General features: G+C 44.0%; 1 protein-coding gene across 1 annotated transcript; it reads right to left on the bottom strand.

The window, feature by feature from the left end:
* Nucleotides 1-4,469: 4,469 nt before the first annotated feature.
* nod1 (nucleotide-binding oligomerization domain containing 1) lies at nucleotides 4,470-12,278 on the bottom strand. Its single transcript, XM_070911546.1, has 12 exons — nucleotides 12,146-12,278; nucleotides 11,289-11,484; nucleotides 11,017-11,191; nucleotides 8,330-10,139; nucleotides 8,155-8,238; nucleotides 6,700-6,783; nucleotides 6,529-6,612; nucleotides 6,072-6,155; nucleotides 5,904-5,987; nucleotides 5,738-5,821; nucleotides 5,554-5,637; nucleotides 4,470-4,577 (listed from the first exon to the last, which is right to left on the bottom strand). Exons 2-12 carry the CDS (start codon nucleotides 11,460-11,462, stop codon nucleotides 4,505-4,507), a joined length of 2,820 nt encoding a protein of 939 aa, XP_070767647.1. The 5' UTR covers nucleotides 11,463-11,484; nucleotides 12,146-12,278; the 3' UTR covers nucleotides 4,470-4,504.
* Between the last annotated feature and the right edge of the window lie 2,899 nt (nucleotides 12,279-15,177).

The raw sequence follows: 15,177 nt of genomic DNA, 5'->3' as shown, positions 1-15,177 counted from the left end.
CTTGTTATGCCATGTCTCGTTTTAAAGAGACGCTGGGATTTTGTGCAACAATGAGAGTTTTGTGATATAATGATGCAAAATAATGTGACCCCGTTGCTCCTTGAACTGAATACGTTGGTGTCCAGTAATAACAAAAATGTATCATAACATGAAAAATATAATTTTATAACATGAATAGGTTCTCATAACGAGAAACGTTTTCACATCAAGGAGAAAGTCACTATGTCTGTTTTGTGTTAAATATTCCATCATACTTACATACACAACTTTATAACTTTATACACTCGTGAATTACAGTGGAGTTTCTGACGGGCAGCTAGCTTTACTCGTAAAGTAACCGCTAACTGTTAGCTAATTAGCTCAGTTAGGTCAGTCGTGCAGCTAGTGGTCTATTAGCTGTAAAGCTTAAGTAAAGCTTTATTAAGCCTCCAAGCTCCTGTGCTCGCGTCCCCCCAGTGGTCCGAGCTCCCAGTTCGGGCAGAGTCACCTAGCGTTAACAGAACCGCACGGCTAACTGAGCTAACTAGCAAGTAAGCGGCCACTTTAGCAACAAGCAAAGCCATCTGTCCATCAGGAAACTCTGTAAATCGCAGAGAGGAGTTGATGCAGAGCAGCCAGAGGACATCATATGCGTCCACAACGCGCCGTTGGGGCGCATTCACACCCGGTACTGGAGCTGTCCACCTGCGATCGGATCACCCAGGACGGATGTTAATACCAGGTCTGAACAGGGCCGGTGTGCAGTGTTCAGTGATTGTCACAGTCCAAGCTCTTTTAAACAGTCACAGAGTTGGACACCGTGCGGCTTTACATTGAATTAAGGATCATTAAAACGTAGCTTCAACAGGACTTGGCTCTCTCGCTTTAGCTGCGTCGTTGACCGTTTGGTTTGGTTTCGCTGTGTTTTGTTGGAAGTGCACATTTGACATGCTGTTTTGTTTGGAATTATACATTTACATGGCAAAATAAATGTCATCAAGTCCGGTCCGGTTTCGTTCTGAACTACATTTCGACTACATACACAGGTGGCTGTGATGTGACGCCGAGATGTGCGGCAATGTGCCAACCAAGGCAAAAGAACAAGAGCGCAAGCAGGTAAACATGAATGTAAACAATGCGGGCTTTGCAAATGTTTCACGGGAAAGGGGGGGGGGGGGGGGGGGGGGGGGGTGTATTCCACACATTTTTTAAAGCTCAGGGATGCACACAATTTTGGTGAGCAACAGGTAATGTAAACTTTTGTTTCCTTACGGGGAAACTCCACAGGGCAGCTTTAATGTTATCCCACGCGGTTTCCTTGCAATCCCCTCTGCGTGAACCATCTCCATGACAGGGTTTGATTTGTTCCAATTCTGTGCTGTGAGTTTGGACTGTGACAGTTAACAGCGGACTGGTCTGGTCTCGGGTCCTGGCAAGCTTCAATCGAAACATCAATCAAGTGCTTTGCTTTTATGCAGACTCAGCACCAAATAAACTCGGCCTGACACACTGTTAGGGTCCGTTTCTTGGGTTTTTCGTGGGGTCAGGTTTGCCTGAAGACCTCTAGCGTGGAGGAGCTCGAGTGTGCAGGCTTTTAATCCAGTGGGGGTGGGGGGGGGGACCTGTCACTGCTGGTTTCACCGAAGCTCATCACGAACCAGAGAATACGAACTGAACTGAGCGTGGGTCCCAAAGCTCCAATGGAACTTGTCACCTTTTTCCTCCACAACCTCCTTTTTTTTCCTCCCCCATGACTCCACCACCCTGAAGACTATTTTCATACTGGGGGAGAAAAAAAAAATTGCTTCACTGTTTCCTTAATAGCAACTTTCAAAGCAAGCTGTCATTCAAAAATGTCGGCCAATGAGAGATGAAGTGTCCCACGTGGCCTCCGCTTTCTTCTCTCACCACTCCGTTCCTCTTCCTGTGTCTTCAAAGCTACCTCCAGATAGGAGCACGTGGTAGTGGAGGAAAGGTTAAGGCAAAATAAAAGCGGAGAGATCATTATTTTCACCTTTTGCAGCCAGTCGACATGGCGTGTAGGCTTATGTAGTCCTAAGACGAAGTCGGCTCGCGTCTTGTTGAACATTCTGTTTGAGAGACGTTGACTTTGAGAGGGCACTCAAACAGTTGCATAATGTCTTTAGTGGCACTGGAGACGCTTTGTGAAGTCTGAGAAAATGATCAGTATTCCGGGGGTACTTCTCAGTTTCCGACCCGTGCAAAGCTTATCTTCCCATCAGCATCCAAGTCGTAAATTACGACCTGGGAAACTCAGATATACCAGAAAGCTCCAACATATCCGACTTGGCACTAAATCACACTGAAGTGCTTGAATAAGGAAAAACAAATTGATGCCTTGCATCAGCCAAAGTCTGCGGCTCCGAAGAATTAAATCCACATTTTAATAGATACAGTTCTGTATTGGCCAAGCAAGGTATTCCAAACCAACCAGCCTTTGAGTCGTCAGGTAATGTGAACGCTAGCGCGGCGTAAACATGTAAACATCTCTATCTTCCCATCCCACATGACGTGAACGTGGCATAATGAAAGATGCTGCCAAGATGGATTAGGGACCGTATGGAAACATTTTGGGGAGGGGATTTGATTCGATTAAAAAAAAGCATGACCCTCCCCAGCGTTGATATTTTCTTTGGACCCTCCCTTTGGACTGCTGAATAGCATCAACCCAAGTCCAAATCATCTAGATAAATATGAATCTTTTTGATGTAACGATATTTTACAAGAAGTCTCACAAGGGAATACTGACATAAATCTGGCATGAGAAAGTCCTACATGTCTTACATACTTTTCACTTTTTATCTTTCAAATTATGTGGGGAGAACGGTGAGAGAATCCCTTTCCGGGTCACTGGGGGTAAAATGGAAGTGAAATTTGGAGTTCGGGAATCCACCCTGACGTACTCACGACTGCTGCTTCAGCATACTGTGCACGTAAACCCGACAGCCACACAGAGATTAGCTGAGCCATGCAATACACCGTCCGGCCACGCGGTGGTGCTACAGAGTCGCGTTGGCCTCATCGTGTTGTTCTCTGGAGCAGTAGTCTGCACCTTTTCGGCTGACTGGTGGACATCTCGCGGGGCTCGTGTCATACCTTCATCTCTCGCTTCAGTCTCACTCCTGCGATCAATAATTACCTATCATTTTCAGGACTGATCATTACAAACGGTTTCTGTGATGTCTTTTTCATTTCTGTCTGTGAATTTCAGAGGTGCAGTGCAACGGATCTGGCCTTAATAGATATGACGATGACAATTCAATGTTCTGTCCTTGTGGTTTTTGATTGTTTTATTGTTCTTTTATTGGGTGGAGTTGCGCAGTCGTCGCGGAGGTGGTTTAGTTGTTGTCACGTGACTACACGAGTATGACGTTTCGGTCACTTGATGATGACGCGATGACTTTGATCAGCCGTCTGTCAACGCGAGACCAAAACCGATAAACCATCTCCGTGACACCAAGAAAGTGTGCCTTGTGTTGGGAATGTTTTGTCAAAGAGGAGACCACTTTTGCAATCAGTGTGTAGGGGTAGAAAAACAAACAAACCAAAAAAAAAAAAAAAAAAAAAGGGAGAGACATTTTCATTCATTCAATTTCATTTTACTTTGCAATCACCACCTGTGTCAGGGACCAAGCTGTAAAGGCAGGGACTCCAGGATAACTTTGTAAAGTTAATCATCACATTCAATCGCTGGAAAAACAAAGTTGCAAATGTTTAAAACCCATAAGTAAAAAGAAAAGTGGTATCAAAAATACTACCAAACCTGGGCCCTTTAACTAGACTGAGGTCTGAACTGAACAAACCTGACACAAAAAGAGGGGTGCACATATACTCATAGGCTAGCCTACACAAACACAAGGGGGGGGGGGTTACAAAAAAGACCCCAAATAAACCCAACAACCAATAATGACAAAGTATAAATGAAACAAACAGTAATTGTAAACACTGAAAATAGAAATAACAACAAAGACCCAAAAATAAATATCCACATAGAGCCCCAGAGCCCCCCCCCCCCCCCCCCCCCCCCCCCGCCCCACACAGGAAGTAGGCTTCTCCCACTTCCTGTTTTAAGCATAAAAGGCTCATGGAGAAACAAAGAGAAAACCAGGTAAACTATATTAACCCATTTCAAACCACTCTGATAAACCTATGACCATTAACTGTTAACTGCGTGCAAACAGAATGTCATAATGTAAACCAGAATAAAAATGAACATGCTTAACCAAACATTGTGTTCAGTGATTATTATGTACTGAAGTGGAAAGTAAAGTTCTAGCGCTGTAAGGTGTCGGCCATTGGTTAGGCCACAATCTGGACCCCCCCCAAAACTGAACAATTCCAGCTGTTGCATCGACAAAGTTACATTTTAGTAAGTCAGACATCAGGTTTGTTTTCTTCTTGTTCCTTTTTTTGTAAAACGGCCAGGAAACACAGGGTCCCCCCCCCCCCCCCGGTGCAAAAATGGACGTTACTCAGCACATGCGCGTGTCGCAGGACGCCCCAGTCAGTGGAACCGCAGCCTTTTCTCTGTCACAAACTGTTCCTCTTCCTCTTCAGAGAGCTGGTTTCCTTTCACACTGTGGGAACATGATCGCACGCCATCATCAGACACTCATTCACATTGTCTTTTAGGATGCATGCACATGAATTCAGCTTATGCGCCGGTGGCAATCTCGGTTGCCCGGTTAAATCAGGTCGGTTTGAATCCACTTTAAACACCGGGGCCTGACACCACCTCCTGTTGAGGACAAAACACAGCACCAGCACAGTTGCTGACTTCGTTCCAAAATGAAGCCAAAAGGATCCAAAAGTAAATTCCTGTCGGAGGCAGATTGTATGATCAATTTTCTCAACACAGTAATCGCTAGCATTCACGCGTCGTAATATATTTGTATGGTCATTTTGGGATGTTTCTTACTGAAATGCACCTTGGGAGTTGTAGTCAACTTCTCTGCTTACGTCCACAGGCTAGTACCTTCAACTTTTTTTTTTACACCGAGGAACCAGATATTTTCTACCACAGTTGTTGATGGAGAGTTTTAATGCCCGTCCAAGCTGTATTTGCGTTCCATGAAAATAAATACTTTTTTTACCCTAGATTTTTTTATTTTTCTGCGTTCCCACGCATAAAACAAGGTGGATGGAAACCCACCTACAGTAACATTAAGGTGAAAGAAAGAAATAAGAAGAACGAATGAACACGATCTTGTTGAATGTAAAAGCCGCTTCGGTCTTACTTGGTCTGGTATGACCATCGCTTATTAGCTAACGTTAGCGAACTAGACTTGAGATATTGAATAGCAGTCATAGTATGTTTTAGTACTTAGCATCATCCTGTAATAGTCACATGAGGCTGCTGTTCAGCAAATGTTACATAGTCTCACTTTAACTGCAACACCTTGGTAGAAGATGGCAAGATGTTCAGTCATTTTCTCAAATCTTCTATCATTTTGAAAGGTGGAATAACGACCGACGGAAGGCTACGCAATCGCAACGTTGTGAAAGCAGTTCTGAAGGATTATGGATGGACCACGGATTACAATTCATCCTCACCATATCTCTTTGAGGGCTGTGTTGTGAGTAAGGGCCTCAGCTAGGTGCTTGATCCCATCCACGGTGAACCGGTTGTTGATTAACCTGCAGACAAATATACGAAGCAGGCGAGTTTCAGGTCTCGTCCGTGGTGACATGCAGGTAACAATACAGACTGTGTTCATGCGTGTCTGTTTTTACTTACCAGAGGTGGGTTAAACTTGCGTTCACTTGGACCACGTCAGCCAGGTGCTGAGCTGCATCATCGGTCAACTCATTCTGCACTAACCTACAACAGCACAGACATGTTTTCCTACACCGACTGTTAGAACAGCTGAAATCACTCGGCTCAAACTAAGTGACCTGCCTACCAGAATATACTCAGGACGCTGTTCTCTTTCAGCGCTTCCGCCAGGAACTTCCCACCTTTCGATGTGATGCCATTGGCTGAGAGACTAGAACACAGGTATTATTCTATTTAATCAAAGCGTTAAGAGGAGCAGGTTTCTTATTGTCTTCGAAGGTAGCTGCCTTCTCACCTGAGGTTGGTGAGCCTCGGGTGGTGCCTCAAAGCTTCAGCAAACGCTTCCGCTCCCTCATCGCCGATGGTGTTCCCCCACATACTGCAAGTCAGAGACATCGAAACTGTCATCTGCACCAGGAAGCACACAAACCAGGGCCGAGAGAAAATTAATTTAGCATGCTTTCATGCTTAAATTTAAAATGTTTAAAACTCTTCTCCAATTGGCCGTGCTTTATTCACCAGCGGGTTTTTGGCCCGGGGCTGGTACCACTGAGGCAAGTTATTCTGGAAAATGTGGACGTCTTTTAATGTTTTGTCAAATTTGGGTCCAATCGTCACATTTTAATCATGACTTATACGTTATATGTTAGCATCTGAAAGCTAATATTTCATCCATTCTTCTACGAGTACAGCGGGATGAGAATACCCCTGATCTAAAATAGAAACGACGTTTTACCGCAGTGAAGTCTTACCCCACATCAAATATAGACGTGCTTTTCTGAATTGCGCTGGCCAAATACCTCCCACCAACACAAGTGATCTTGTTTTTACCGATCCTGAGGACAAAGAAGACATCTTAGTTATATAATTATTAGAATTATCATAATATTCTACTTTTATCTTGGTACCAGTTAGAGACATACTTGAGAACTCGCAGCTTTGGGCATTCCTCAATTATCTGAGCGACTAGCTTGGCTCCAACGTCTGTGATGTGATTGTTGTAAAGCCTGAGGACGAAAAATACAAAATGCGGTTAAAGATTTTGTTTCACTCTCCCCGAAAAAACATTAAGAAGAATTGTCCTTTATGGACCCCCAAAACTTTTACAGGTGTGGGGAGTTGAGATCAAAATGAAGTTTCAAGTTCGAAGATGGGTGTGGTTCGAGTAAGGGGCGCCGGAAGAAGGGCGGTAGGAAGTAGGGAACAACAAAATACTATACAACACTAATGCTATACCAATTTCCATAGAAAACGTTCCTCTTTTCAGGACTCAAACTCTCCATAGCAACTGAAATTTATTTCACTAAAAATCCCGCTACGGATGTTAATCGAACTTTTCTTGTGATATATGGTATATAACATGAATTATGTAACACTTTCGACGACCAGAACATTTTAAGTTCCTCCTCTGGTAGCAATGGTAGCTATATTAGTTCAGGGCCCTTTTTTTTCCCAAGTCAATAATGAACTTTCAAGCCAACAACACAAGCCAATATAGGGGCGAGATCTCCTTAAAGGGTTCAGAAAAATGGAACGTTGAACATCTACCAACCTTCCGTGGCAACTTCCAGGATAACTGGCCGTTTGAGAAAGTCCATTTAAAAGCAGCTAGTGAGTACAATTTTGAAGTACTTCTACTGTGCTAGAGTATTTCCATTTAATGCTACTTTATGCTTCTACTCTACTACATTTTAGATGGAAATATTGTACTTTTTGCACCACAACATTTATTTCACAGCCACAGTTAAGATTCTAAATAAAAAGCACATGATAATCGCATGTTTACACAGCATTTTTAAAGATCAAATCAGTGGCTCCGAAAGTGTTTGGCTTATGACAAAAGATCAGACAAAAGTCCAACAAATGAGTACAGTGGCAGAACTCTGTGGTCTCTTCAACCCCATTAACCACCTCACATCAGGTTTGCGTTGTGGGCATTTAGAGGGGCCGGACTCCGAGGGTGGGAGCCACTGGATTGAGCTACCAAACTAAGCAAAGAAAAGTAGTTAAAACGACAGCTCCAACTCAACCGGCTACAACAGTAAAATGCTGCATACACACTGATACGCATCAGTATTAACAACCTTATAATGTCATATGTAATGATAATATTTCAGTCACAGGGGACATTTGTCTGCAAAGGTACTTTTACTTTTGATACTTGAAGTACATTTTGCTGATGACACTTTCTTTTACTTAAATAGGATTTTGAATGCAGAACCTGTAATGGAGAATTCTACAGATTGTTGCATTGGTACTTCTACTTGAGTAAACTATCCGAGTACTTCTTCCACCACCGACACACACGTGCCTTGAGAATGAGTGGAATGCAGTTTCAGGCGCACTGTGCGCATGTGCGCTAATACATGTCGACTCACCCCAAGACCTCGACAACTTTGTGCTTACACAGCTCCTCCGCAAGGACCTCAACGCTGCTGTCGGACAGGTGGTTGACGCACAATCTGAAGACAAGCAGTTGGTTCAGATGAGTTATATACGTTATGAAATCAGTCTGAATATCCCTCAAGGTAAAAGCATGTTTATACTTCTTACCTCACTATTGTCATCTTACAAAAGGAAGGCTTTAGCTGCTTCACCCCATAGTCACTGATGTTGTTGTTGTCCATGTCAAGCCCCAGGAGCTTTCGCCGGTGCTGCAGTACAAAGTTCAGGGCGGTGCAGTCACCTGAGAACACGTTGCAGTAGCCCAGCTTGATGAATCCCGCCGTGATGCCCTTCGCTGTCATCTGGGCGATGTCTTTGCTCCCTGTCTCGAAGATGCACCTCAGCATCCACAGGAAGTTGGGCAAAACGTGAACTTTCTTGCCCTCTTCGCCCACCTGGTGAGGTAAGCCACGGAGGTGGGACTTTACGCTGGTGGAGAGGTAGGATTTTAGTAAGTGCCGTTTTTTCTTTAATAACACAGGAGATACCAGATGCTCCATCAGGCCAGTGTGAGCCTTGGACAGCAGTCCACACAAGAACAGATTGGTGAACTGAAGGTGTTCGTTAGTCGAAAAGGGATTGTTTTCGCTGGGCTTTGACGATCTACTGATGCAGAGGTCAAAAGGCAGACAGGGCGGCTCTCTCTTCCTGCTGCACTCTGTGAAGAACTTGAGGATGGAGCCGGCGGCCGCCTGCTCGTCCAGCACAAGAGCGCACGCGGCCAGGAAAGACTGGAGGGTGACATGGAGGAACTCAAATGTGGCAGGGCTTCCACTGGCATCATACTCACTGACAGCTCTGAGAAAGCCCAGGGACAGGTCCTCCTCTGTCAGGCCACACACAGTGATCTCCTCTTGGCTGCAAATGAAGCTGCCTCTCTCCACGGCCTGAAGTGCTAGTTTGGCAAACGCCGCGAGAGGCCTGAGGCCTGCTTTGAACGTCTCTGAGGCACACCGAGTGCTTTTCTTCAGCAGGGATGGTGCAGGCGAGGCTGAGCGGCTGAGGAACACCTCAGACAGCAGGAGGAAGACGTCAGTGAGTGTTATGCAGGTTTCAGGCAGGTGAAAACTGTCGTGCACTGTGTGCAGGTGCCTAAAGCTCTTGAATATAATCCAGCAGAACAGCGGGGTGGAGCACAGGCCGTACAGGTGGGGGCTAGCATCCAGCTGATCTAACACCAGCTCTCTGTGCTCCTGCTCCTTAAAGTGCAAGTCAATGTAGATCTTCAGATGAGCCGGGGAGAACCCCTGCAGAGCCACCTTCTTTCTGATCACCCTACTCTGGATCTCGGTCCCTGTCCGGGCCGTCAGCACCTTCTGGGAGCCCTTGAGTAGTTTCCCGCAGAGCAAGCTGATGAGCAGCTGGAGGGGATGTGCCTTGTGTTCTGGGGACACCACTTCAGGTGCATTCATCGGGTCTAGGTCCTGAATTTCATCGTAGCCGTCAAATGTAAAAACTACCTTCTCAGGGAAGCGCAGAATGTAATCAAACACCTCGTTATCAGGATCGAGATCGGGGTGGCAGTTGTATTTGAACAAAAGGTCTCTGAGGGAGATCTCCTCTGTGTCCCTGAAGATGCTGAACATCCTACAGCGGAACTTAAAGAAGAAGATGGCGTCCGTCTGCAGCTCCCTCTTGGACCAGAGGTTCTGGAGCTTCTGCAGGAGGATGGACTTTCCCACACCAGCATCCCCCACCACGCAGATGGTTTCACCTTGGGGATTGAAGACCGCGTGGTCTCCGAGGAGCTGGTCCAGACTCTCCAAGAAGCCCAGACTTTCATTGCGGTCGTTCAGCAGCTCCATCTGAGTGTCCGTGTACAGCTCCTCCAGACGGGTCTCCTCTCGCTGGCCGTACGACATGATGAAGCAGGTGTCCCGGCTCATCTCGTGCCTCAACTTCTCACAGTACCTGCTGACTGAGGAGGCAGGCAGACAGACAGTCAGTCAGTCAGACAGTAAGTGAAAGATAGAAGCTTTTATTTTTGTCATATTTATCATTAAAACCTATCATGACTAATAACATTCAAAGATTAAGATTCAGACTGGGGCTGCTTGATTTTTTTTTTTTTAATCTTGCTGTTTGATGGACACTGTTGTCCCACAACGCACTGCACAGAGTCATCTGTAGTGCTGTCCACAGCTTAATTAAACTAAATTGCCACTTGCAAGTTACCGTTTGACACATCAGCGGCAACTAAGTACTGTACTTTTTCTTTCTCAGGTACTTGACATTGACGTTTCAAGAGGTATGTGAGCTGTCCTACTAGAGAGGAGAGGACCCTGGACTTGCTAACGTGTAGGATGCACCTAGCCCCCCCCCCCCCCCCCCCCCACCTCTGGGTAGGTTTTTTTTTTTATTCTGGACTTATTTCACCCGTCAGCAACTACTACCTCATTATTTATTTTCTACTTCTCTACTTATAGTTCACCAGTGCAATACATATATAAACATATACATTGATATTGTATTTTTTTTACTTTTATTTTTCACTTAAATATTGTAAATGTATATATTCTTATTTTTTATATCTTATATTTGTACATACGTCTCATTTCGGGGATCAATGAAGTATTTCTGATTCTGACTCTGAGTCTGATTCTGAAAGGCCACATGTATAGCAGGGCTGTTGTATTAAGACTGTCTTGCTTTTAGTTAGGTGCACCTGATAAACTGGCTCCACCAAGTGTATTTCCAAGGGGGTGACACCTTTACACGGAATCTATGAAGCACAAAAACAAAAACAAAAAAACATCTGGGCGCAACAGAGCAGCAGTAATGATTGTAACGCTTACTGGGATCTGTGTTAACCACTTTCATCACCGTGACGTCGTCTCTTGGGCTGTAGTTGATCTCTTTCAACCACGGCTGGAGGTCTATGTATGCATCATGCACTTTATATATGATGTAAAGCAAGAATTCACAGGCCTCCTCCCCTTTGCATTGGACCAGCTCTAGGATCTTGCGCACCTAGAAAACAGTCAGGACAGGAGAGAGAGAGAGAGAGTCTGTGTTCATTTCACAACAAACGTTCCACCTGTATTTTGGACGTCGTTGGCTTTCCTACCTGGTCTGTCTTGGTGACAGTTCGCTGCACGATCTCCACGTCCTCGTCACAGACGAAGCCACAGGCCGACAGGTTGTCCAGGATGCACTGAACACTCCTCAGCCTGGACACCAGCAGCTCTCTGTGGTAGGTGAGGGTGTTAAGGCACGACATGGCTTCGTCTCTCTGACCCATGTTCACCGCAGAGCAGTCATCTCTGAGGGGCAACAGAAGACAAGGTGAGAGAAGCACCCTGTCGTGAGGCGGTATGGCAAAAGGTGAATGTTGCCTAATGATCCCATTTCAGACATCCGCCAGAGTCAGTTAGGGTAACTGATAATCCAGGAATACAGCATTCACACAGACATTTGCAAAAGGCCTTTCACACCAGCAGACATTTTGACTCGGCAAAGCCAGTGAGCCAAGCGTGCGGTAAAAAAAAAAAAAACAACACCCTGGAACAAGCTCAACTAAGTGGAATGCAGCCATTTCTGATGTTCTCTATTGCACCTGTGGTTTTCCTATTACGTCATGCCAAACAACAACAAAAAAAAAAGAGGTCCATTAGACTCATGATCATGGTGGAAAATCTGTTTTGAGTGTAATTGTCAGTCCAGGTTTTTAGAAGTCTGAATAAGAATCCTCATCAAGCAAGACCAAAGGTGGACCAAACACAGTCAAAAAGAAGAAGAAGAAGAAGAAGAAGAAGAAGAAGAAGAAAAAAAAAGGTTCAGTGAGCACACAAATACACACATCAAAGTGCATCTATCAAGAACACTGTTGTTGACGGACAGCTGCCCAGGCGTTATTTGCTGGGTTATTACTATGACAACGCTGCAAATATCTTAGGCCGCTTTAAAGACTTAAATGAATCCTACCATGAAGTTGCGTCCGCACCAAAAGCGCTGCCAACAGTGCACTCTGAATGGAGGGAGGGGGGAAAAAAAGCGTGAAAAGGAACTAATTTCTTTTTAAATGTCACAAGTTCCCATTAGTTCGCTGAGGCTTTCTGTTGTAGGAAGTGAAAGTATTCAGTCTCAATGCGTAATTTCTCTCCAGAGTTTCGCAACCGGCGCGTGCTGCATTCACGTCCCCACGGAAATGTGGGAATTTAAAAAAAAAAAAACCTTTACCTTTACTGCACAATAACATTATACATAGTGGAAATACCTACATCCATAGCCTTTTGCGTCCTTTCGCTTTATATTGTTGTTCCTTTACAGGCAATACCGTGGAGTCTCTTTTGTTCTCATTTCCCCCCCCCCCCACTGTGCCACTGGGATGTAACTTTTGGTCTTATTTTGAATAGAAGTTTGTCAACTAATGTCGGCCTTACAACCAAACGACGTTTCCAGCGATTTCACTGTGGCAGTTTCTCGTCTTGACGTTCCGACAAAACCAAACATGTTTATATATTATTCACTTTTGTAGTCGAGTCTCGTGCAAATAGTGAATTTCGATGACGTCGGTCACCGTTACATGCGCCCCCTCCAGCACCAAACAGGAAGCGAAGAAAACAACCTCAAATACCGTCTCACACACACACGGTAGACGGTGAATGAACAGTGTTATGAGTCGGCATTTAATTCGGCGTGCATCTGCTTCGCGAACCAGCACTTATTTTAGTGAGAAATCTAACGGCCTTTTCCCACTAAAATAGCGCGGCTAACCGGCGGAGGCTGGTATCGAGTTGAGGCGACAAAATCCAAAAGTGCAAAGGTTGTACGGAAATCCAGTTTGTCTTTGTGGATTATATTGATGCCGAATTGACAAGAAGACAGGCGACATATGAAACCATTTATCATGTGTTTCTAGAGTCGTGTGTTTTTACGGACACTTGAGGAATTTTTAGTATGTCATATTTGTGAAGGGGATTTTGGCTTAATATTTTCCCCGGAGAGCTCAGGGAGCTTTAGTTATATTCCAACTGCTAATATGTATATATTATTTTTTAACGTTTTGTCACCACACGTTATCGGTTTGATTAATGGTTTAATAATGTGTGCATTGATTACTGACAGTGGCTGATCATGCAAATAATGTGCTCAATTTCTATGGGCTATATATGCAGTAACCCAAATATACATTATGTACTCTCTGAGATACCATTTTATCTGCCACCCACTGCTGAAAGTGCAGAACACAATGCAAAACTAATATTTGTATATATAAAATAGTGCAATAAGAAACGCACACAAATAGTCTCCAGAAAACACACACATTTTATTCAATTGTCTCCTCTTGAGAGTTTATGGAGTAACCGAGGTGTATTTCATGTTACCATAAAGATGCAATAGACTGATTATACTCATTTCCAGCTCTATATTTTCATTTTGTGATTCCACTAGAGTTGCTTTGCATGATTCACAGTTCAGAAAAAGTCCTGATTTATCTTTTTCTGGCCCTTCATGCAGCCCCCTCAGTTGACCCTCTACTGACACAAGCCGTTTGAGCTCCTGTCTCTTTAAGGCCCACCTCCCTAAAAGCCCACTTTCGTCTGATTTGCAGGCCAAGTTCCAGAAGGCAAACTGGTGTAAACCTAAGGTTACTAAAGAACGTTGGCATAAACATAAACATAAACATCTCATCTGTGCCTGGACCAGAGATACCATATATGTATATGTATAAGGCCACATACATAGTAACATACGTACATACAGTACATGCATCATACATAGTTACATACATACATTGTAACATACAATACATGCACCCATACATAGTAACATACATACAGTACATATGTACATATGCAGTGCATGCACACATACATAGTAACATACATACAGTACATATGTACATATGCAGTGCATGCACACATACATAGTAACATACATACAGACAGTACATGCACACATACATACTAACACAGTACATGCACACATACATAGTAACATACATACAGTACATACAGTACATACGTACATATGCAGTGCATGCACATATACATAGTAACATACATACATTGTAACATACAGTACATGCACATACATACAATACAGACACATACATATATACATAGTAACATAAAGAAAAGGCACACATACATACATAATGTATGTCACAATGTATGTACATACATACATTGTGACATACAGTACAGGTACACACACATACATACATATTAACACACATAGTAATATACAGTACAGGCACACACACATACATACATATTAACACACATAGTTATATACAGTACAGGCACACATACATACATACATACATAGTAACACACATAGTGACATAAAATAAAGTGACACACACACACACACACACACACACACACACACACACACACATACATAGTAACATACAGTACAGGCACACACATACATAGTAACATACAGTACAGGCACACACACATACTTACATAGTAACACACGGTTCAGGTACACACACATACATAGTAACATACAGACACACACACACGCGCACGCGCACACACACACACACACATAGTAACACACAATACAGGCACACACATACATACATACTAACACACTGTACTGGCACACACACATACATACATACATACATACATAGTAACACACAATACAGGCACACATGGTGGCACAGTGGTTAGCACTGTCGCACGGGAGGTGAAGCTGGTTAGAGCGGGTTTGATCCCCGGCTGCCCCCGTCATGTCGAAGTGTCCTTGAGCAAGACACTGAACCCTAACAGTAACACAGTACACAGTACAGGCACACATACATAGTAACATACATACTAACACACAGTACAGGCACACACACACACACATACACACATACATAGTAAGACACAGTACAGGCACACACACATACATAGTAACATACAGACACACACATACATACATAGTAACATACAGTACAAGTACACACACACACACACAGTAACATACAGTACAAGTACACACACACACACACACAG

The sequence above is a fragment of the Enoplosus armatus genome, chromosome 9 (genome assembly GCF_043641665.1).
Source record: "Enoplosus armatus isolate fEnoArm2 chromosome 9, fEnoArm2.hap1, whole genome shotgun sequence".
Lineage (NCBI taxonomy): Eukaryota > Metazoa > Chordata > Actinopteri > Centrarchiformes > Enoplosidae > Enoplosus > Enoplosus armatus.
Note: the sequence above shows the minus strand (reverse complement) of the source record. Positions and strands in the feature narration are given on the sequence as shown.